The following is a 25,407-nucleotide window of genomic DNA, read 5'->3' on the forward strand; positions in this document are numbered from 1 at the left end:
ACAAAATGGTAGTCTTTGCTGAATAAGGGAACGTAACATAACCAGGGATCCTGGTTTTCTCTGTTTAAAAATTGCAAATTCTCTGATTTAAACCCCCTAAAATCCGCAATTAAAATGCCACTATATAGAGGGAGAGATCAATTAAACACAATGTTTTATTGATATATTTGCAAGTTCAAAGAAATCTGGAAGCCTCAGTCACTATAATAAAATATATTCTAAGTACCTATACATTTTGGTATTTGATTTGGGGTTTTTTATCATGGAAAATCAGAGCTCTTCCTGCCCTGTTAGCATACCAGGATGCATATTCAGGCTCCTCACTTCCCACCCACAGCCTTCTCAGTCCAGCCTCACTGTGGGGTGTGAGGGGCCACAGCCCCCATCCCCTAGCCCTGCTAGGGGGGGCTGTCAGCTGCCAGGGCTCTGGGGCTAAGAACCTGGGTCTGCAGTCCCCTGCCCCCGCAGCAGCACCCAAACCCTGGCTGCTGCCTGCGGGAGGTGGCAGCTGCTGTGGTGGTTTTCTTCCCCCTCCCCCACGGGTGGCACAGCTGGAGTGGAGCATGTGGGGACCCAGCAGGTGGGACCCAATGTAGCAGGGCTGGGTGGGGAAGCTCAGTGTTGCCACTGGGAGCTCCATGCCACCCTGGCAAGGTACCCCTTGCCCACCTGGCAGCAGTGAGGGGCACAGCTCCACGCTGCCATCCCCACTGCTGCCGGGTGGGCAGGGGGCGCCTCACCAGGGCAGCGTGGGGCTTGCAGTGGCAAGGGGCTCCCCTGCCCGACTCCTCTGGGCCCTGCTGTGTCAGGTCCCACCGACTGGGCTGCAGAGGCCCCAAGGGGAGGGCAGCAGGGTGGTGAGCCCAAACCTGCAGTGGGCAGCCTGCCCCTACCTTGCACACACATCTGGGGGGCACAAGCACCCCATGCCCACCCTGGCATTGCACAGAGCGGTGGGGAGCCAGCCTCACCCCCCCGCCCCATCCCCAGACAAGCTGCCCACAGCTCCATCCTGCTCCCCGCCGAGGCCCTGTGGCCATGCATTCCCTGGGCACCAAGCCCCATGCACCATCCAGGCTGGGCACCAATCCCAGTTGTGTCTACCTCCTTCTCTCTCTCTCCCAGTGGGGTCTCAATCCCCCCTCGCCCTGTCTCCAGACTTACCTGTGAAAGCTGGTCTTCAGGCTACCTGGCGACCATGTGCATGCATGAGCGTGCACATACATATGGTGCCCCCTGCCTGACCGCCCTCTTCCCATTCCCCCCAGCCCCTTGCAGGCTGGAACTCTGCCAGCTTGCAGAGAGCTCTTTGCAAAAGTGAAAAATCTGCGTTTTTCCCTTTTTCCATGGGAAATGGAAAACCCCAATCCCTGAATATAACTAACTTTAAAACTTTGCAGTTTCCTCTTTAAATTCTTTTCTGTGGCTGGGAACAGACATTCAAAAAGCCTAAGCCTGAATTGATTCAATCTTTACAGGTTAGTATAACTTGTAAAGCTTGAACTGATTTGGAAGTGGATAGACATTCCCTTTTCATTCTATAAATGCAGGCACATGCCTGTGGGGCTCACAGCAGGGGCAGTGTGGAGATCTCGGGGAGAGCTTTGGATCTCGATCTCTGAACTAGCAATAAGGCATGATTTAGATCTGATTTTGGATACCACAATCATGCCTCCTGCCATGCATGTGTAGCCTGACAGGAGGCTTGATTGTGTGGCTCTTGCATCAGATCCTATCACATGTTTACCTGAACATCTAAAGGGGTCCTTTAATACAGTTTGCTGTTGGCTTCCTCCTCATTCTAGTGTAATCGCAACAGCTATGCTCTTCTCCCAAAATGGCTAGTCAGGTTTTGGAAGAACCATAAGGAAAACTTTTTTTCACTCTCGTACAAGTAGTAGTCTGGGCCCTGGTGAGAAGCAGCTCTATGCTGTATTGAGAAGGCATTACTTTTCTGCATGTTTCATTTAAATATTGTGTCTTGCTGGTTGTTTTGTTTTAAAGCAATTTATTTATTTTATTTATATTGAATGATAGTGAAGTTCTATAGTGCATTATTTCATCCCACCCACTCCAGTCTATGCCAGGGGTTGGCAGCAATGTGTCTCATGGCCCAGATCTGACACTTGGAACTCAAGGGTTTGCCTGTACCTGTGTTGCCATCGCTTATCCCAGCTCCTACCCCACTCCTTGGCTGTGTGGGCTCAGCTTCCAGCCAGTGTGGGGGCTGCATCAGGGCTCAGGAGCTGCAAGTTATGTCCACACTGCTACTGCTTTTCTCCACTCATCCCTCTCCACCCTCATCTTGTAGCTGCTCCTGTGCTGCTACGATTTCTCTCCCCTTGCCCCTGATATAGTTCCTCTCTGCCTGGCCTTGGTCCAGGCATAGGAGCTATTTTGGGGCCTTGCAGCTTCTAGCTGCCCTTGCTTTGCTGCCTGTCCTTTCTGCTTCTCCCTCCCTCTGACTGCAGTGCAGATGTAGCTTCCAGCCCATAGGGAGTTGTGGCTGGGAGGTGAGGAGGAGTGGAGTAGAGTGAAGCAGTGCCAATTTGGATAGTGTGTAGCTCCCCAGGCTTGCTGCAACCTCCCACCACTTGGAAGCTGAGCCCACACACAGCCAGGGAGCAGGGGTGGGGAGAAGAAGCCACAGTATGGTCACAGCTATCTGACCTCAGCACTGGTACAAGAAAACCTCCTCTCCACACCTCTCTTCCCCCACTATGGCACAACTGAAAGCATCTCAAGGCACCCCAGGGTGCTGTGGCATCCTGGTTGGGAATCGCTGGTTGTGTGCACACATTGAAATAATCTGTGATAATTCTTTCAGGTTTGTTACCCTGATAAAGAAATTTATCCAGAGCTGCATTTACAGACATTTGGATCCCGTGTCCCTGAAGTGCTGACACTATGCAGCCAGGGAGTGCCCTGTGCACACATTTTGACGTGCTCTGCAGACTTCCTTAGTCTGCCTGGCAACAGATGGCAGCAGGGTTTAGGGCAGCTTTAGCAGACTTCCCATGGTCAGCTTATTTCCCTGCAGCACAGTGTGGGGATTGTGAAAGGGGCATGTTCTGCGCCTTGCTGGAGCAGTCCAAGGAGCGATATGATCAAGTGGGGTGTGGGATGCTGGAGGACCATGTTCTCTTGTGAGAAAAGCCACAGCATGTACAGACATCTGTTCTCCCAGAAGAAACTCTTTCAGGAGTTTCTTAACTCTGGGTGTTCCCAGGTTGTTTTTCTCCTGGAGCAGCCATTTTTACTCTAGGAGGAAAAGCCTGAACATCTGTACACTTAAGATTTCTCCTGGGAGAACAATGATATTTAGGAATTATTTTCCTAAATGATCTACATCAGAGGTTCTCAAACTGTAGTCTGTGGATCACCACTGGTCCACGAGCTCCATTCAGGTGGCCCGCAGAAAGGTGACATAAGGCTAAAGCTGTCAAACATTTATACCCGACTTCCTAGAACTTTGCTCAAAAAAACAGGCACAGCCGTTTGCATTAGAAAGGTAAGACTACTGATATTAAAATATGAGTTGTGTGCTTTGATTTTGTAGAACAACAAAAAGTTCAAGTGGTCTGCCAAGACCCTTAGCAATTTTCAAGTGGCCCACGAAAAAAGTTTGAGAACCTCTGACCTACGCCATGGCTATATACCCACTTATACCACAAATGATTCAAATATTTAAAAAATATAATAAATGAAATCATGAATATCACTTTGGTTATGATGCTTTAAACCAGATGTATACTGGAAAGGTGATTTTGTTACTTCACACATGAATATTCCAAAAAAAGAATTCTATTAAAAGTATACCCCTCATTTTCCAATAGCTGTACTGATACTAGATCACTTTTTCAGGTGCTTTCTCATTTCTTTACATTTAAAGAGTTTAGGGACAGATAATTTGTACTGTTTCTGAGTATTCTGGCATGCAGTGTAAGTCGAAAAAAAACACATAATCGCTGAGTTTAAATCCTGTGTAAATGTTTTCCATAGGTCACGATCAAGACCTCATCAACGTTCCTACAGTCGAAGTAGTGAAAGATCTAGCCATAGAAGAACTCATAGCAGGTCTCGTGAAAGAGAACGTCGCAAAGGCAGAGATAAAGAAAAAATGAGAGAGAAGGAGAGGGGCAGAGGGAAAGAGAAGGAATTGTATAGCTCCAAGCGTGGGTAAGTGAGATGACAAATCAAATTAATTCATCACTTCAGTTAACGAAAACCAAGAAAATCCTTGCATTGCTTTTTGTATTACCAACAATCAACCTGCTAGACTATGTTTGTACTTTTAAAATATCTTCATTTCATGTGCTTCAGTGTTTAAAAATGTGTATTCATAAAATCTATTTGTTTAAATTTTCCATTCTTTGGGAATGACTTCAGTTTTGTTAGCTATATGTAGACATGTGTATATTCATCAATTAAAGAAGCTATTTAGTATAATTATGTATTTTCTAATAGATTGAAAAAGGTTATAATTAACAGGGAAAAAAATGAAGGGAGGATTGATAAGGAAAGAGGAAGTAAGGCCCTTCTCTACATATATATAGTTTTACTATTTATCACTTTTTGTTTTGAGACAATTTTTTTACTTGGTTTCATCCATGACATGACTATCCATGATAGTGTAACTATAGGTAGCAGTACCTCAGGGTAGTTGACTGCAGTTTGCAATACCTATTGCGTTTTGCTGAATTGGGTTAAATGTGGATTAGGAGTGTAATATCTTTATAGTTTTATATACAATCTCCATTAATGCTGAAAGATATAGGCCACAACTTCCTCCGTGGTTCTAGGGCAGTGGTTTCCAACTTTTTTTTTTTTTTTTGCTGCAACCCGTTGCTGGGAGAAGAGTGTGGCAACGGTGGCCCCAGAGCAGGGGAGGTTCTGGCACGTGGCACGGCTTGTCCTTTGTACGCAGCGCTGCTGGCATTGCCCCTGCGACCCTCATTTGGGTTGTGACCCGAGGTTGGGAACTGCTATTCTAGGATATGCCCGAAACTTACTTCAGGTCCATGTCTATATACAAAATATGGGTGTAATATATAAGCCTACTGGATTAGGTATTGATATATATATATTTTTACTTTTCAGTACAGCGCTCAGATTTCTGAAATTGTCAGCAATCGCAATCAGTACATCAGTAATGTAGGCAAGGCTTTTGAGGTGTTTATGGTCATTATATTGAGATGTTTGGTGCCTGTTCTGCTGATGTTTCTGGAAAATCTAAAGAGTAAGTTTAGTGTTCTGGGCAGCATTTTCTGTCATATTGAAATAAGTTCTGATATGCTAAGCTGACTATGAGCCATTACTGAGCACGTAATGGCTAGTGTGTTTGCCTGTCCATCTGCTAAACTCTGAGAAGGAAGCACATTATAAAGCACTTTGCAATATAAGAACATGCTTTATTAAAATACCCCTTTATGGTCTTTTAAAAGTAAAGATCAATATAGGATAACTTTGGGCGAGTAAAAGTGCCAGGAACTTTTGAGCAGCGAGTAAATTCTTTATCGCCTTATTTTCCTGTAAATTTGACATAGTCACTAAACCACATATAAACTTATGCTAAATATGCAACAAAATTGTCATTCTTTTTCCTTGATCCTTATAATATTTTATATTATTTTTACCAGTAATGCAAACAGTTTGTCATTAGTCCTTGGGGATCAAATATGGTCTGAGGTGTTCTTGTGACAAGGATTTGACACTGTTTAAAAACACTTAAAGCATTATTAGACTACAAAATGAAACTTACCTAGGATGTGGTTGTAATTCACTCTATGAAGATTGTTTTTTTTCATTTAATCAAAGGTAGTGATCAAAGAATATCTATACAGAGAACACAGTAGATCTGAGGAGCTTTCTCCTTTTACAACAATTTGTCATTTAGCAGGCTTAGGTTATCAGCCCCACATTAATGATGGCCTTCCAAAACAGCTTAGTTGAATAAGCAAGGAACGGATGTAATATAGACCTGTTTGTGTGATTCAGTTGCTGAGAAACACAGAACGTTACTTCCAGTTCTATTTCATGAGTTAAAGCTAAATAAGTACATAATTAGTTTAGTCTAATAAATGGGTAACATTTCTTGTTACGTTCTCTACATGCAGATCTAAATGATGACCTAAAAATAAAATGCAGCTTTCTGAGCCTTTGATTCCACCATGCTCAAGGAAAATGAAAGCAAAAAAGAGATTTGATTGGCATTGGGCTTTCAATGTTTTCACCTTTTCTAACCTAGTGTCATTTATTGTCTTTACCGGTAATGGGAAGAGTACGGAAAACAAAGTCATTCTTTGGACAAGGATCCTCTACCTGCTATCCTATTAAATAAATGTAGAAAAAATGAGAGAATACCACAAAAACATCGAAGAAAATGTTTGCTTTTGTTATCATCTCCTGTGAGGCAACTTTTCCTCCGTCATTCTAATTTTTCTTGTAGCAACAGTGAGACCCCCATCATCATTTTGTATCGTCTTGCCACGCAGTTTCTGTGGTGAGCACTGATACAGAGTCCTTTGTCTACTGGTGGCTTTACAGCTGCTCATCTGTGTTGCCTATGGACGCATCTACATGAGATGCTACAGTGCAGTAGTAATGAGCAGTTACTGTGCTGTAGCTTGTTATTATGGCGCTGTAGCATTGCAAGGGACGAATTGTGATGGTGACACTACTGAGCAGTAGCATCTAAAAAAAACTGAGCAGCCTGTTGCACGTGTAGATGCAGCTTGTGAAAAGTAGGTGGTAACACGACTTCTTCTGGGGCTTTTACCACCTGTTGTTTGTTGGTAGTATCTCTCATAAGTTAGTAATAGTATTAGAGCTTCTGCTTTAGTTGTATGTTTCTGGCAACATGATAATGATGATGTGTAGTTTCCTTTTTTTCTAGCACAGTATAAGTAATATAGTAGATTGAAAATTTTCTTCTCTCAATAATAAAAAAAGCATCTTGTGGCACCAAGGGAGAACTGAGAGATAGACCTCTTTAGTATGCTATGCATTTTTTGAGGGAGATGCTGAAAAGGATTTATAGAAGTGTGTGTGTGTGTGTGTGTGTGTGTGTACACCTGCTCCCTGGAGGCAGTGGCCATGGAGTGGATGGAGTGGGGGGGCAATGCCAGCAGTGCTGGCCCTGCCCCCCCTGCAGGACGTGAAGACGGAGTGGACAGAAGGGATGGGGGTGCGAGGCCAGCATCACTGGCCACAGGCCCCCCCCATCCCTGCAGGTGGCAGGGATGGAGGAGAGGGGCCCTGCCCCTCCGCTCCCTGGAGGCTCTGTCCTCCGCCCCCCCGCTGTCCCCCCCCCCCCTCCCCGGCGCGGTCATTCTTGATAGGCAGTTGGTGTGTGTGTGTGTGTGGAAACTAGACATCATACGCACATACATACAATACATATGTATGTGTACTACATACGTACATACATACATACATACATACATACATACATAAATACATACATACATGTGTGTGTATCAGTTGAACACAATGTTTCATTTATCTATTTACAATTAAAGCAGTTTGGAAGCCTACCAGTGCCTTAATCACTATAATAAAACAAATTCTAAGTATCTATAAATACTGGCATTTGATTTTGGGGGTTTTTTATCATGCAAAATCAGAGTTCCTCCTGCCCCATTTGCTCACCAAGATGCAGGTCCAGGCTCCTCACTCCCAAGCCACAGCCCCCCCCAGCCCTGCTGGAGGGGGTCCCCAGCTGCCAGGGCTACAGGGCCAGGGACCTGGGTCTGTACCCCCCCTACCCCCCCACAGAAGTACCTGAGTCCCAGCTGCCATTCGCAGGAGGTGCTGGCTGCTGCAGAGGAGTGGAGCATGGATCCCAGCTTCCTCCTGCTTTCCCCCCTCCCCACATGGATGACACAGCTGGAGGAGCCAATGGGAGGGAGTGGGGGTTTATGGGGGCTGCTTGCTGCGAGCTCAAGCCTCCCTGCCCAGCTGCCCTGACCCCAGGGCCTCCATGGCCCAGCGTATAGGACAGAGTGAGGCTGGGCGAGGAAGCATACTGCTGCTGCAGTTTGCTCCGCACCGCCATGGCGAGATGCCCCCTGCCCACTTGGCAGCAGTGAAGGGCACAACTCCACACCACCACCTCCACTGCTTCCGGGTGAGCAGGGCGCACTTCACTGGATTGGTGTGGGGCTTGCAGCAGCAAGAAATTTCCCTACTTGGCCATGGTGTGCCCTGCCATGCCAGGTTCCACCCACTGGGCTGCGGAGGCCTCAGGGGGAGGGCAGCAGTGCAGAAAGCCCAAGGATGCAGTAGGCAGCTTGACTCTGCTATGCATGGAGATCTGGGGAGCACGTGCCTCCACTGTGCCGCCCATGAGTACATGCAGCAGCGAGAAGCCAGCCCCACTCCTTCTACCCCCTGGACAAGCCTCCTGCAGCTCTGTCCCACTCCCCAATGGGGCCCTGCGACCGCACATTCTGACCCCGGGCCCCTAGCCCCAGGCACCGCGCATGCTGTGCAGCAGCCCCAGCCCTAGCCCTGCCCAACTTGCCCGCCAGACTTACCTGCAGGAGCTGCTCTCTAGGCTGCCTGATGCTGGACTGCCCTTCTCCTGCTCCCCCTATGCCAGGGGTAGGCAAAATGCAGCCCGCGGGCTGGATGTAGCCTGCCAGGCCACTCTATCCGGCCTGCAGAGCCCCTAAAAAATTAGAAAGTTAATTTTTAGCTGCCCCTGGATTCCTGCCATGTAGCCCTTGATGGCTTGCCAAAATTCAGTAAGCGGCCCTCCGCCCAAAATAATTGCCCACCCCTGCCCTAGGCCCTTGCAGGGTAGAACTTGGCCAGCCTGCAGAGAGCTTTTTGCAAAAGTAGAAAATCTACATGTTTCTCTTTTTAACTGAGAAAACCGCAGTTTTTTCATTTCAAGGGCAAAATCTATATTTTTCCCATTTTTCCATGGGAAATGGAAAACGTGGATCCCTGATTACTGTTAACCAGAATATCAGCAATTTTAGACATTCAGATTTACTTAGTCCAAGAAAAAAGCTCTTAGGAGCCAAGCTGAAGATTCCTCCAAGGAGCCTGCTGAAGTTCATGTACATATCTGCACCCAACTGTGAGGAAGCTAAACCCAAGGAGCCAAGAGAGCATTTATGATCATATATGGAACATGTGTTTAGTCTTCTGTGAGCAGTATTTGATATAAGAGTGTACATTACCATTGCCACCACCATCCCAATTTGACTCCTCTTATTGAAGACTTTAAAATTAAGCCAACGAAAGCCAAAATGGAGGACTGGGGGTATAGTTTCATAGTTGGTAGGGTCAGAAGGGACCTGAGCAGATCATCAAGTCCGACCCCCTGCCATGGCAGGAAAGAGTACTGGGGTCAAACAACCCCAGCAAGGTGTTCATCTAGCCTCCTCTTAAAGACCCCCAGGGTAGGAGCCAGCACCACTTCTCTTGGAAGTTGGTTCCAGATCCTAGCTGCCCTGACAGTGAAGTAGCACCTCCTGATATCTAGCCTGAATCTACTCTCTGCCAGCTTGTGACCATTATTTCTAGTCACTCCTGGTAGTGCTCGGGGGGGAACAGGGACTCTCCCAATGCCTGCTGGTCCCCCTGACTCGTTTGTAAACAGCCACTAGATCCCCCCTCAGCCTTCTCTTGTGGAGGCTGAACAGGTTCAGGTCCCTTAGCCTCTCCTCGTAGGGCCTGCCCTTCTGATCCGTGATCATGCAAGTGGTCCTCCTCTGGACCCTCTCTATGTTGTCCACATCCCTCCTGAAGTGCGGCGCCCAGAACTGGATGCATGACTCCAAATGTGGCCTGACCAGTGTCGCATAGAGGGGGAGGATCACCTCCTTGGACCTGCTTGAGATGCATCTGTGGATGCAAGACAAGGTACGGTTGGCCTTCCTGACCGTGTCCCCACACTGTTGGCCCATGTTCATTTTGGCATCAATAATGACTCCGAGATCATTTTCTGCCTCTGCACTGACAAGAAGGGAGTTCCCCAGCCTATAGGTATGCTGCTGGTTCTTCCTCCCCAGGTGCAGTACCTTGCACTTGCAGTGTTGAAACCCATCCTGTTCTCATTTACTGTATAGTACAGTAAATTCCAAAGTTGCAGTTTTGGAGTCATTCTACATATTCATTTTTTTTGAGCAATTTGGGTTAAGGAATTTCCTTCTGAAAACTTTGTTTCATCTAAGAGAGAGATGAGGTTCAGTTGAAAGTAAAGGAATTAAATCCACCACCCAATCCTTGGATTTATTTTGGTCTTGTGTTTATCTTCCCTTTTGCAAAAAGTGCTTTTTCATCTATTTCATACTAAGATTTGCAAGTGTACCTGAGGAATTCCTTGAAGAGCCAAAGCAGGTGATTTTAGAGGAGGCAACTGAGGTCTAACGCTGCTGCTACATTTAAAAAAAAAAAGGCAGTCATTTGTACCATTTGTTCAGCAAGAATTCACAGAAATTGTGGTAACAGCTGTCACAACCCAAGGGTGTGATTTTGTGTGTGTGCGTGTGCTTTGGCACTGCTGAATTATTTTCCCGCTGTTTGTAGCTTTCTTTGCAGGGTGCATTTCTTCGTTGCAGCACAGAAATGCATGTTGCAAGGAGTTCCCGCCATTTGTATTTAAATTTGTGCCCCACTATTGGTCAGTTCTAAATTATTCCTACGTGGCGGCTAGCGATTGGCTTGCTAGCCGTATAAGAGGCTTGAGTGGTTTCCGCCCAAGTCGGAGAACTTTGAGCACGCTGCAAAGTGCCTCTAAGGAGATTTGACTTGCGGCTAAGCTGATCGATAGACTGATCACCTATCGATTCTTCTCCCCGTCGCCGAAAGATCCCTCGACGTACCCTTCCCTGCGTGCAAAGTTCCACGCAGCCTCTAAAACTTCGTGTGAGTGAATCAGAGTTCTTTCCGAGTCCTTAAACTAGGATTTAAGCGAAGTATTCCTGGAAACATTCCAGCCTACACCGTGACCATCTTCGGTGTGAGTAAACAATCTTAAACAACCATTAAGCGTCTGTGCCTAATTCTAGCGTGCTGCCTGCCTTCCCCGACCCGGCATGTCCGGGCTGCTGGCCACAGCTCGCGGCGCAAAAAAAGGGCCTCGGATCGTTCCCGGCCCGCACATGGCGACGAGGATGGGATCAGGAGAAGGCACGCTGGAGCTAGAATTAGTTAAGAACTGCCCTTGGCACAGTGGAAAACGCCAAGTAGAAAACCTTATGGAACTGGAGGCGCATATCGCTTACCACCAGGCGGGCAGAACGGGTGAGAGATTTATCAGCGGATGTCTTTCGCTGAAGGGAGAAGAGGGAGCTTCCAAAGACGGAGCCCCAAAAGAGAGGGAAGTGTATTTGCACCCCGTGGCATTCGGGTGTATGATGAGCGGGTCCTGTTCAGGCCCCTTGACACTGTGTCCCTCGCCAGAGTCAACCCGGCGGGCGAAGTGAACCTGACCCTCACCTGGGAGTGTGCCCGTTGCCTAAGATATGCTTGGGAGAGTGAAGAACCGGTGCCGATCGGCCGGTTCTCCCCCTTCATGGTGGCGTCTAGATTAAGGGGTCGCGAGCTTCCATCCGAGCTCCGCGAAGATCTGGAGACGGAGGAACGCGCCGCAGATGAGAGGGTGGCCCCACAATACGACAAGGGGGGAATGTTAACTGCAACTTTTCGTACAATAACTGATTTAATGAATAAGAATTTAAGTTTGAAAGCCCAGCTGCGTATGGCTGTTCGAGCGGTCAAAGAAGCGGCTGAGAAAAAGAATCCTGAAACGCCACGACAAGATGGCGCCGAGCAAGAGGGAGACCGCGTGAAAGAACCGGAAAAGAAGGGTGGAGCTTCGGAGGAACCCGCAAGAATTCAGTCAGCGACTCCGCCCATCGACACAGCGTTGTTTCCGGTGACCCCGCCCATTGACGCAGCGCCGTTTCTGACGACCACGCCTTCCTGCCAACGAAAGGGAGAATCAAGTGGAGGAGTGCATCCGCCCCTCCTGCCTGAAGCGATAACAGCAATAACTCCCATAGCAGCAGTGACTCCCGCAGCAGCAGTTCAGCCTGTAACAACAACTAACCGAGTTGCCACTGCCTACTATGCTCGTACCAGAACTGAACTATGGGATTTATGCAGAGAATCAAGAATCCAACCTGAAGACACTCTAGCTGTATGGTTGGGACGTTTGGTCGTGGAACTTGAATCCGACCTGCTGAACCAGGAAGAAGCAAACTTAGTCAGACAAGCTTCATGGAGTAGAGGACATGTCACTGACATCGACATAGTAGCAGTTAACGTTCACTGGCCTATTCCACTGCCAGCGCTTGTTGCAGGACTGATCGGTCAAAAAGCCCACGTATAGCATGACGGATGGCCAGAACATACCGGCGCAAAACATCTCATGCTAGCAATCATCGGAGTCTCGTACTGTGCCTGGAACCCCAGAGCATGTGCGCTGGGACTGACATCACTCCAGCGAATAAGACCATGGCCTCACTGTCATTTACGAGATCCTGGAACTGTTCCAGTGACCGTTCACAGCATAGATAGTTGTCGAGGTTTATGGGCGAAAGAACATCGTCGTCCTCCGGATTCTGCTCAACCCAATGGTGAACCAGCCTGTGAGTAATCTCCTTCGTCAGTTGTCCCGACTGTGTATCCTGATGGAGCCAAGATTATCCGGTGATCGGTAGCGTTGACACCTGACCGAAATTCAAGGCACAAAACACCGCGAATCTGATCTTCCATCATTGCCACAGAGAACACCAGAGGAGCGATACATGTTTGGATTTCTCCTACAGCGTTCTGGACTCAATAAGCAGCAACTTCGGATTTTAGGGGATGCAGGCCAATGGCAACTGGCCTATGAGTTAGGTTTCCATTACCTAGAAGAATTAGATGACGGCTCCTCGACGATTTCATCTAGTTGAGTGTGCAAGAGAGGGTAGTTTAGCGTAGCAAACACTTGTATTATATAGAAATGATAGTATAGTTTCATGGAAATTTTGTAAATACGTTGAGATGCGTTAACTTTTTTTTTTTTTTTGGAGAGTTTTGTTTACAGATCCGGAATTCAGAATGCATGGTGAAGGGAAGCCCCGAGAAGGATAACATCATCGAAAGAAGTGAGGGCCTGACGCGCGACTTCACCATGACGCCCACTGAAGCCCTGATCGTGCAGTTTTTTGTTATGAATCTGATTATGTGTATATGTATTTGTGTTGGTTATTATTTGATTCAATCCCTGGAGGATGAACTTCTTAAGTTAGCAGATTTTGTGTTTATTCGTTTTGTTCAACGACTCGTGATAAGAACTCTTAATTACTCGAATAACGAGCGTGCAGCATAATTCAGCTATGCCTTCAGCAAGGGGGGATGTCACAAACCAAGGGTGTGATTTTTTTTTTGTGTGTGTGTGTGTGTGTGTGTGTGTGCTTTGGCACTGCTGAATTACTTTCCCGCCGTTTGTAGCTTTCTTTGCAGGGTGCATTTCTTTGTTGCAGCACAGAAATGCACGTTGCAAGGAGTTCCCGCCATTTGTATTTAAATTCGTGCCCCACTATTGGTCAGTTCTAAATTATTCCTACGTGGCGGCTAGCGATTGGCTTGCTAGCTGTATAAGAGGCTTGAGTGGTTTCTGCCCAAGTCGGAGAACTTTGAGCACGCTGCAAAGTGCCTCTAAGGAGATTTGACTTGCGGCTAAGCTGATCGATAGACTGATCACCTATCGATTCTTCTCCCCGTTGCCAAACGATCCCTCGACGTACCCTTCCCTGCGCGCAAAGTTCCATGGAGCCTCGAAAACTTCGTTTGAGTGAATCAGAGTTCTTTCCGAGTCCTTAAACTAGGATGTAAGCAAAGTATTCCTGGAAACGTTCCAGCCTACACCGCGACCATCTTCGGTGTGAGTAAACAATCTTAAACAACCATTAAGCGTCCGTGCCTAATTCTAGCGTGCTGCCTGCCTTCCCCGACCCAGTGTGTCCGGGCTGCTGGCCACAGCCCGCGGTGCACAAAAGATATAAGAATGCAGGTTTCAAAAAGCATTACTACAATATACTGTAAATATATTCATTCAAAAGTGAGGCATCCAAAGAACGGGCAGGGATTAGTAGTTGGTGGTGAGAATTTTTCATGGATAAGTAGTGATGCACATGTACCAAATGAGATTCTCACTTATGCAGGGTTGAAAGGCGTAGTTAATCATTTTCTTCTATTTAGAAATCAACTTAGCTATCATAAGTTTGCTTAATTTGTTCCCATTCCTCGTAGTAATGACTTGTATTCTGTCTTTTTCCCCCTCATGTTCCAAAATATGAATCTTTTTAATGTCATGAAGAATATTCAAAATAATAATAATAAAGGAGCATGCCCTTTTCGGAATAATTTTATTGCCATAAGTTCCTAAATTAATGTAGGGGTTTAGGTTGTAGCCGTGTTGGTCTAAGGACATAGGCAGACAAGGTTCCTTGGGTGAATTAGATATCTGTTATTAGACCAACCCAAATAGCTGGAGAATAGTTATTAAGCAAGCTTTCGGGTTCAAAAACCCTTCGTCAGGCTAAGGAAGTTTCAGCAGTTGGTGTGTGCTCTTCCGGGATGGAATGAAAAGTAAACAAGCCAGAGGCTGGGCTGGGCTGGGCTGGGCTGGGGAGTCAGTTGCCAGGCAGATTATAATGTATCAAAAATCCAATGTCTATGTTTAGTCCCTGATCTCTAGTATCCAGCAGGTTGATGAAATGGAGCTCATAGGCTCGTCTCTGGGAAGTGTTGTGTAAGTTTCCCTTGAGGATCAGGACTGAGAGATTGGAGAGAGAGTGGCCCTCCTGTGAGAAATGTGCCTCCACCGGTAATTGGGTATTTCTGTCTTTTGATAAATGAATATATTCATTTAAACTTTGCAGGCTTTTCTCTTGATCTAGCCCCACAAGTCAGGTGTCAAACCATGGTCCTCTCTTTTCAATAACAATATTGTTTTTAGTTGTGAGCTGTAGTAGCAGTATTGCAAGCTGTAGTGTTTTGTACCATTATTGTATAGTAGAACCTCTACCATTCCTGTATTTCCTGTAATTGCCACATAAATGACTGACTTTCCTCTTCCGATCAAAAATGTAATAGTAGCAGAATGCTGAAGTGAGATTGGTTACTATGCCCTGAATATTTTTATAGAACAAATTACAGTACCCTTACTAATGTATTATGAAGTGTTATATCTACAACAAAGCTAGCATTGATAAAATAACAAGCAAGATGCATTTTGTTACCATCTGCAAATATCTGTAATTTGCAGTTGCCTTTGAATTACTACTGTAGTTCTAGTTCCGAGTATGGTGCTTTTTTTCTTTCTTTTCTTTAAACTATGCAGGTCAAACTACTGTTTGCTTTATTTTTTTTCCCTAGGGCCTATGGAATCCTACATTTGGGTTCTTGTGGTGGTGGTATTTTTTCAACAAATTCGTAAACTTAAAGCTCTATCCAGTCCAGTCGCTAAGTCGCGTGTTTATTTCTGTCATCTTTGAACAAAAGTGTGAGAACTGGAAGCTGTCCTTTTGGAAGTAAAAGCACACATTTATCTGGATCACACCTGGCTAGTATGACAAAAGAAAAGTTAATTTTGTCTCGATGAAAATTATTTCATTCTAGATTCTAGGGATACATGGCTGGAACAGATTCCTGAGTATCTTAACAAAAAGATCCAGAGTCTTTTAAAGTAGCATTTCCTAATCCTTTTCTTCTCACCCAACAAATACTGCGTTCATGGTGGACTTTTTTTTCCTTTTAATTGAAGTCTTGGCTCTGTACACATGTTCAAATGATCTAAGAGAATTCTCCCAGATTTTTTTCTCCTGGCAGAAAAACCTACCCAGAGACTCCTGAAGAGACATTCAAATGCTGAATCCTTGAAGAGCAAAGAGTTCACAGTGCTCATGCTATGAAGCCAAGGGGGACCCTGTGCACACATCTCAGTGTGCTCCGCAGGCTCCCTGTGCATGCCCAGAGCCTGGTAGCAGCAATGCACGGGGCAGCCTGGTTGGCTGACCCAGACTGCTTCAAGTCATTCAGTGTCTCCCCACAGCACAATCCCTGTTGGGGTGTGTTCTACTCCCTGCTTAGAGCCCAGGGGGGGAACTGCAGGAGCAAAGCACCCTGGGATGCTGGAGGACTGCTGTGGTTTCTTCCTAAAGATTTTTCTCCAGTGCGAAATGATCGAGATTACAAAATGGGGGGCAGGGGATGGGACCTAGAGATTCTGGTGACTTGTAGGTGGCCTTGATGAATTTGATTTGTGGGCTTTCTTTCTCCTGTTATTTTTCTTTTAGGCATGATATAAAACCTCAGTTTGGAGTCTTTGTTGCACAAGGTGTTGCTTTTGAGTTGCTTATGCTAGATGAAAAGAGGATCTTGTGTGTAGGACAACCTTGACCTTTAAAAAAATTTTGTAGAGCCTATGGGATTCTTTTTTTCTAAATGGGGTAGATTTGCTGATTGCTGATTTGACCAGTGGGCCATATTGGGTAATGCAACTTCACCTTGTATACACAACAAGGTTTTTATAATTCTCTAAATGTATCAGATCTACACTAGCTAAGACTGAACTTTTATTTACCTGTTAATTAATTTAAAAAATGCTTTTCTACTAAGATTATTACCATTTCTAATAATACTGTGTTTGACACCAAAATAGGAACTAGTTTGATTTGTTATCATAGAAAAATAGGTGATTACTTTCAAAATGTATTAGGTAGGTTTTGTTGGGGTTTTTTTTTTTTTATCCTTTGAAGCCTCCTGTTTCAATTTTTTCTCTCCCAAAGATTAGTTTGAGCAAAAACACACTTTTCTTGAATGTAAGGTATAATGCAAGTTACTGTGTTGTGATGGGGTTTCCAGTTTTATTAAAATGGGGATTGAGGACTAGATCAGAGTGGCATATGAAACTTGTCATAAAGTGCCTTAGGCCTTGTTAAAATGGCCACATCATTTGTTGAGACGGACGAGACTTGATTTTCTGACTGTGAATATGCTATAGTACCCACACCTTATGTAACATACTTTTATCACATTCCACAAGGTGGACCTGACAACTGCAAATCCTGTCTTGCAGGCAGCTGTGAAAGATTAGTTGCTGATGGATTTCTCTTATTGTATGTTCAAATCCACTATTTAGACCAGAAATTTCTGCACAAATTGTACCTTCAGAGGCAGAAGTTTGCAAAACAAATTATTTTGTAATACTGATTTAAATGCACACACGTAAAATTTTAATGTTGTTATTTAGGCAGCTTTAACTAGTTAAATCACTGTGATTTTTTTTTTTAAATGTTCTTTTTTGATTAATTTACATAGACTTACATATTGCTGTATAACTCTTCTTAACCTAAATATATATAAGGTCAAGAATACTGCAACACCTATGCTTTTGGCCAGTCATTGTTCTTTTAACGGTTAAGCAAACTGAATTGGAAAAACATGTTAAAATGTTAAAAACCTCCAAAAGCTTTTACAGAAAGCTGCTGTTGTTTTAATCTAGTTTTTTGAATGTTGAAGATAACCAAATATGACATTTTAGATTATCACAGTGATATTACACAAGTCTGAAAGACTTTATCATAAAGGGAAGGAATATCACCCAGTTACTAACAGGAGTCCAGAATTATGGTACACAATTTTATATGTAAATTCTGAAAAGTTCTTTCTGATGTAAGGAAAAGTGTATCTGTGTGTCTGATTTGAGTCTAATCTGCTTCTATTTAGAAGAATGTTTTCTCAGACAACACCAGAGTTGTGACAACATAAAACCATAAGTACATTTTAAATTCAATTGGGACTGCTTTAAAAAAAATCAATTTTTTACATTCTTAAGGGATGATTATCTTAAACTAGGAGTCAGTCAAAGAAAATGCAATACTTAAGGCTATCAGTCATGTTTGAACACCACTTAAAGGGAAAACATTTTCTAGTATTTTATAAGGCATCAGAAAGGCCTTTTTGTTTGTTTGTTTTTGCTTTTTGTTTCTTTCATCAGTGAGACCAGCATTTGTTGAACACTGTGAAGGATTCTGTGAGTTTAAAAGTTTGGTGTTCACTTTTGTTTAGCCATGGCTTTTTAAAATGATTTCCTACAGGTTTGCCAATTTGTTTTAATTTTTATTTTTTTACTTCTGGATAACATTTCAGTAGGAATTAGCCAAAATATTTACTTAGTTTTGTTTTCCATGTTCAGTTTTGGCTGTGTTTCAGTGGTTTCCGTTGACTGTACTTGAGTAATAAATGCCTGTTGATAAGCTTTTCAGTGCTTGGCAGAAGACATTAGAAGTAAATTGGGAATGTTGGACTTCTCAGAGTTTGACAGCAGTCATACACTCTTGGAGCTTGTCATATTTTTCTTTACCTCTTGCTACTTTATGCAGCAGGAAGTCATTTATGCTAATTTTTTCTTATTTGCATATAGGTTATAGAGTTCTGTAGTGCAAAGCATGCTCAGAACTCCTTTTAAGTGTCTGTTTAGATCAAAGCAGGACTGTGTGATAGCTGTTGTCTGACACCAAGCTGTGTGGTGTTGTTTTCATTAAACATTTATCATACTTCCAATGTGACAGCAGGCAACTTTGTGCTTGGGTAACATGTTTTCATGCAAAATTTATTGAAAAAGACGAGATGTTGTAAAGAGATCTTGTTGCCTTTCACCAGTGGCGAAGGGTAAATGTTTGATTGGAAGGAAAGATACCTTTAACACAATTTGGTGGTGTTGCACTGAGGAACTTTGAAATGCTTTTTACTTTATTATAAGTAAAATAAATATATCTAATATTGCTATTTTGGGGGGGATTTTTGGTATGATAGCTTACGTGCACCATATTAGGAAACATTTCTGTCACATTTTATTCTACGTAGTTGTGACATTGGCCTGTTGTATTACCATAACAATATGGTAATATTTTGTAAAGCAAATACCGCAGTCTTTTGAATATAGATCAACCCTTTCTCCCTCAAACAGTTGTTAAAATCACAGTGGACTTGTATACTGAGTTGACCTGTAATCAGAACAATATGGTATTGATTAATAATGGTAGGGAATAATAGACGACATTTTTTATTTGTGCTCTCATTTAAAAAAGAATGCACCAGTGTAAAATTTTAAGTATGAGTACAATTTGTGACAAAAATTAGGAATCCTTTTACTGTTAAAGCAGAAGCTTACATGCAGTACTTCATCAATATTGCTTGACCCATAAAATGTATGAATTTTAGAGAAAAGTTAAGATTGAGTACTTTATCATCACTATATTAATATTCTGTATTAGCAGGCTTTAGCTAAATATGCAGAGTGTATTGCTTCAGTGTTGAAACTTGTTTAAACCACTTTCATTATAAACCTGTTTTTTTAGCTTGAAAGTAGAATTTTTATTTAAACAAAAAAATTGTAGGAGGGAAAGTCTGTTTTGATCCTTTGAGTTATCAATGCATTTAAAGAAGTTTACCAGTGTGATACATCAAACAGATTTGGTTTAGCAAGCAGTTAATTCATGTTATTGTTTAATCACTTTCAGCATTTCTAGCTAAAGTCAAGATATTCAACTTCAAAAAAGACCATTGTGCATGCATAAAAAAATCCCTTTGAATAGATGTTCATCATGATTTTTAATGAAAATATTCTGTAATCCTAATTTTGTAATCATGTCATAGCAGAACAATCTGCTACACTTTGTAAATAAAACCTATTTAAAGCCTAATTGTAACTGCCACCTTGAGTACACTGTAGAGGAAAAAAAAGCTTGGTGACTCGCCCATCAGGCTACCATGGAACTGCAGGCTGTGGTTCCTTCAGTATAAGGGGTTAAAGGCCAACTACTTCTGGATGTGGTGTGAATGGATGAGTTAAAGCTAAGACCAAGATCTGCTTGACCCCATAAAAAGGCGCTGTACCTGATAGAGCATATGCTTCACTTTTTAAATAGGTGTCGTGAGAATCTTTTTGGACTGTCCCTCAAACCTGTCTCCCCAAATGCTTCTGGAGGACATTATGCTTGCCTCTACCTAACTCGGGTATAATGCCTCCAGATGTTGCACCTTCGATGCTTCCCCTTTGGTGCATCTCTAGCTGTGCTGAACCCTGAGAAAAGATTATGTAAATATCAAATATTAATCTATGGTTCTGAGTAGATCTCATGAGTAAATAGTTTGATTAAATGTTTGGTCTGTTGTTCATCTGCTGAAAAAACTAGGTCCCTCAAAGTTTGATTAGGAAGTGTGTGCATACGTGTGTGTGCATGTTTCCCAAAACGTATTCTGCAGCAGGTGATTTTAAGAAATAAGTAAAGTTTCAAATTTATGGCTGAGTTTTGTTTCTTGGGTGTAATCATGTTTAATCTGTTTTTAATGAATGCTTCTTTTTCTGTCCTGTCTTTGAAAAAAAAATTGTCTTTTCAAGCTGTGAATATATTAGCTCACTAATTTTCTCTTTGGGAGAAGAAGCATATTGTTGCTTTTTTCATTTTATTCTTTTAGTTCTAGAGGCTAATATTAAAAGATGTTGGAAGGCCAGTTGAGATTAAGATGATGTTTCTGAAGCAAATGGTCTTAAATTACATTTTTTAGTTAATAACAAGGTGGTATAAATTTAAAACATATGGTTAGTGTTTAAGAAATGCTTTATTTTCTCTTTAAATAAAAATGAAGGGAATTTTTTGGAAGATGACGAGCACCATTTTATAGCTGTCTAAGATTTCATTTAAGAAAACAGAGTCAAATGGCTGAAAATTTTTCTGTTTTAGAATGCAGGAATTTGCTCATTTTTCCTGAATACCTTCTGTAGGCCTGTAATAAACTGGTATTATTGCATTTGCTATTGATGAACCAAAGTGCTATGGATGAACCCAAAATATTTGCTGTTGATGAACTCACAATGTTTGCAAATTTGGGGGCAATATCTGATAAGAGTGATGCTTATGAAAATAAAGGCTAAACTTTTCAACATTGCAATAATACAAGTTTACGCACTGACAGCTGAAAGTTGGAAGAGGCCATTGATTGTTTCTACGAAGATCTTGATAAAGCAAAAAATCAATGCAGACTTCAAGAAGTGATCATCGTGATGGGAGATCTAAATGCAAAAGTTGGTTGTGACTGAGTGGATAATATTTCTGGACCTCATGGCCTTGGAGAGAAAAATGAAAAAGGAGAGAGATTTGTGTGTTGCAAATGATCGTCATCATGAACACATGGTTTGAACACCACCTGAGAAGAAGGTATACATGGAAAGGTCCTGGAGATAATGTTAGAAACCAAATTAATTACATCACCATCAACAGAAGAGTCAGGAATGCAGTTCAGCAATCAAACTTACCCAGGGGCTGACTGTGGGAGTGATTATTTACCTGTAGCATGCACCATCAAAATAAGATTGAGGAAACTTCAGAAACCAAAAGCGACAAAGAAGCTTGATTATTCAGTTCTAATGGAAAAGGATCTGATTAAAGAAAGGTACAAAGATGCAGTTCAAAATTGTTTTCAACAACTTGAAGATGAAGGAAATGTCAAACTGGGAAGGCATTTATACACATACCTGTTTGTCCCACAATGCGCTGGAGATCCACCACTTCTGAGTAGGCTCGATTTAATTGATTAATCAAGTCTGCATTGCACGCGAGCTAATGCACACCATGCTGTGCTGTAGGCAGTTGTATCAGCGACGAAATTTGCGAGCAGAAAATGGCGGTGGTGCACTTTTGAACTAAAGCACCTTCTATGTGTTTTAGTTCAAAAGTGCGCCACTGCCATTTTCTTAGTGTTGACATGCATTTTGCTGCTTAACAACTGTAAGTGATACAACACCAGGTGCTTTTCAAAACGCCTGGCACTGCGGTGCTTACATATGTAAAAATGCCTGGAAATTTTTAAGGAAGCACTAGTAGAAACAGCCAAGAAGGTTATTCCATCAAAAGTAAGGCAAAAGAAACAGAAATGGATGACTGAAGAAATCCTTGAACTTTATGGAAGAAAGATGAAAACTCATTGTATGGAAGAATATAGGAAACTGGACACAATAATTTGATCAATGTGCAATGAAGAAAAGGAAAAATGGCTTAATGACAAGTGTGCAGAGATAGAAAAACAAAAGGATAAAAATGTTACAGTAATGTATAGGAATATCAAAGACATCACAGGCAAAGGAGGTTGTATTGCTAGGGGATGTATAAAAGCCAAGAATGGTGATGTAATCATGGAATGAGAACAAATATTGAAAAGATGGACAGAGTATATTGAAGAGTTATTCCATGGCAATCGAGAAGAAAAGCCATCTATTAAGAACAACATGGTCAGTTTGAAAATTCTTAAGTCAGAAGTATGAACAGTTATCAACCGAATGAAAACCAGTAAAGCTACAGGATCAGATGAGATTGCAGTAGAAGAAATAAAATGTTTGGAAGAGTTTGGTATAAAAATGTTAACAACTGTTATCAATGAGATTTATGAAAGTGGAGAAATACCTGAGGACCTTATCAAATCGATCTTTATTGCAGTCCCCAGAAGACCTGGAGCCATTGAATGTGAACTCCAATGAACCATCAGTTCACTGAACCATGTGACAAAGATCCTATTAAAAGTGCTGATGTTGAGAGCTAGAAGTAGAATAAGACCAGAGATTGCAAAAGTTCAGTATTGTTTTGTTGAAGTTTGAGGTACAAGAAATGCTGTCTTCATAGTATGAATGCTTTTGGAGAGTGCAGTAGAAATGAGGTAAGACCTTTTCTTGTGTTTTGTTGATACTATCAAAGCTTTTGATTGAGTCAAACATGAAGAGTTAATGAAAATGCTGGAAGAACTAGATATTGATGGTAAAAGCTTGAGAATTTTAAGAAAACTCTATTGGAACCAAACTGCAGCAGTGAAGACAGAAAATTAACTAAGTGATTTAATCCAAATTAAGAGAGGCATGAAGCATGGCTGTGTTTTTCTCTACCTAACTTGTACAGTGAGAAAATACTGAGGGAGATTAAGGATTTACTAGGGCTGATCATTGGTGGACAGAATTTGAACAACTTGCGTTATGCTGATGACACAGTCTTAATAGCTGATTCAGAAAGAAGCTGCAAGGAATTTTAGATAAAATTGTTAGTGAAAGCAAGAAGAAGGGTTTAAGTATCAACTGTAGAAAAATAGAATGCATGGCAATTACAAAGAAGATCATTTCTGTATGCAACATCAAAGTGAAAAAGGAGCAGGTAAGACAGGTCAATAAATGTAGCTACTTGGGAAGCTGGATAATATCAGATGGTAAATGTGATTGTGAAATGAAATGGAGAATAGGGATGGCATAAAACACATTTCTTAATACCTTATCCTGATACTGGGAAGATATGCTGCACTGTTGATATTGCTACTGTTCTTCTTAAAGACCAGTGCCTTAGGACCTTTCTGGATTTGTTTGACAAAAGGTAGGACAAGTTCGCACTTTAGGGCAGAAATTAGGCTAGGATGGCCCCACACCTTGATGTGCTTGGAAATTAGAAGGCTTTTAGTAAGTCTAGGTATGTGTGTTGGATTCCTGCCATTAACTTCCAAATGGGATTTTGACATACAAAGATATTTTCTTTAAAAATGTTCATGTGACTGGAGATACCAACTAGCTATCAGAAATATGTAAATATGTGCTGAAGTTCAAACATGTCTTAACATTCATTTAGTCCACACTACGCTTAGATTCTACTTCATAATTTCTTAAATTGCTAGCAAAATTGACTGAAGAACTTTTGTTTTTTTAGTCTTTGAGCTATGTACTGTAAAAGCATATTATATTACTTAGTTCTATCTTTCTTTTGAATTTTAAACCTCAAAGTGGTACAAACAATTCTTTAAAGTTCTGATTTTAAAAAGAACAAATAAGAAATACTTTTAGGCTGAAACCTTGCATGCCCCGTTTCAGTCTTGGTCGTGTTTTTTGTAGTTGAGTTATAAGTACCAAAACGTAGGTATGTAGAATAAAAACATTGCCAGACCATTATCTGTAGTGGAATAAATAATATTACTAGTAAAATGCATTTTTGAAGAGCTGTGGACTTTTATGGCCATATTTATACAAAGTAAATGAGTCTATATTAAAAATATTAATTTTCCTGAACAACTTCAAAATGTGTTTGGTATTAGACTGTGCACTTTTGTCAGAGCTGGGTAAATACTTTTAGCATAGCCCTGGAAAATATTTAAAGACTTGCACTGTTTTTTCTGTTCTTTTGTCAGAAGAAGAATGTCCCTTTAATTGCAATATCTTAATTTCTAAAATGTGGAAAAAATTATCAGGATTTTAAAACAACTATGGGTACTCTGAATATTTGGGATAAGAGAGACCATTACTTAACTTAGATGTTTGATAGTACTTCTTAGTTACTGCAGTTTTAGTTTTGCAGCTTTCTGGAGCATGCAAAGGAATATACTTTTTAATTTATGGTTGCTTATCTCCCTGAATCTAGTTCTGGGTACCATTTACTCTTCTTGGCCCCTTTACATGACTAATAACCAATTGTCTTGATATTCTTTATCAGGGTCTTGGGATGTGTTGATTAAAAGAGGATGTTCTACTAGAAGATTTTTCTAACAGACATATACTTCCAGTGTTACCATCTTGGAAATATTCTTGCCTGAAGATAGCCTTCTTCTAGCCCTGCAGGCCTGCTTTGAGGACTTGGGGACCAAAACTCATCACTTTCAGTTTGCTGAGTGCAAGCTGAAAGCAGGGACCAAAGCTCATATGCATTCAGTTTGCTGATAATTATGAAATATATTTCCCTCTCTCTCCTGCCTCTAAAGATCTAGATTCTGGAAGCAAATACGTTTGTCACAGTCATTTGCTGATGTAGCATGGAGGAGGGCTGGATAGGCGCTGTTGCTCAAAGTTTTGATGTAAGAGCTGTATGGAAAGCCAGGAGTAGGCAACTGGGGTTGCCAAACCTGCTGGAGCGCATCCATACAGCAAATGACTAATGATTGAGTAGCCATGTTCAACGAAAGGGCTGCATATGGGGAATCTTTGCAGTAATTGCCTGCCATACTCTTCAACAGGGCTATCCAACTTCAGTGCAACTGGAGACCACATAGTGCACTGGTAGTCTCTGGGCTGCGTGCTGTACATGCTGCAGGGCCCACATGGGCTTCCAGGACCCATCCCTTGAATTTGCATTGCAGGTTAACCATAACTGACATACTCTGGCACTTCTTCTGACATACTGGGATGGCATCTTCTCTCACTCTATCTGCGACTGGCAGTGTAACTTGTTAAATGTTTTGTAGGCATCAGAACAAAGGAGAATTTGGGAAGGTCTGATGATGTTGTATGTAGGTAGGATTTGGGCAAAAAGCTGACTAGAGTGTAAATTTGCAGCGAAGGTATATCTTTTGACACATCAGTTCTAGGAAAATATTCCA

The 25,407-nt window shown here is 42.3% G+C and overlaps 1 protein-coding gene across 1 annotated transcript in view; it reads left to right on the top strand.

Annotated features, from left to right (window-relative positions):
* RSRC1 (arginine and serine rich coiled-coil 1) overlaps positions 1 to 25,407 on the top strand; it is a 323,306-nt gene that overhangs the window by 65,953 nt on the left and 231,946 nt on the right. Inside the window, exon 4 of the mRNA XM_006276863.4 lies at positions 4,003 to 4,179. Coding sequence (XP_006276925.1) covers positions 4,003 to 4,179 — 177 coding nt within the window. The remainder of the gene's footprint in view (positions 1 to 4,002; positions 4,180 to 25,407) is intronic.

The sequence above is a fragment of the Alligator mississippiensis genome, chromosome 7 (genome assembly GCF_030867095.1).
Source record: "Alligator mississippiensis isolate rAllMis1 chromosome 7, rAllMis1, whole genome shotgun sequence".
Taxonomy (NCBI): Eukaryota; Metazoa; Chordata; order Crocodylia; family Alligatoridae; genus Alligator; species Alligator mississippiensis.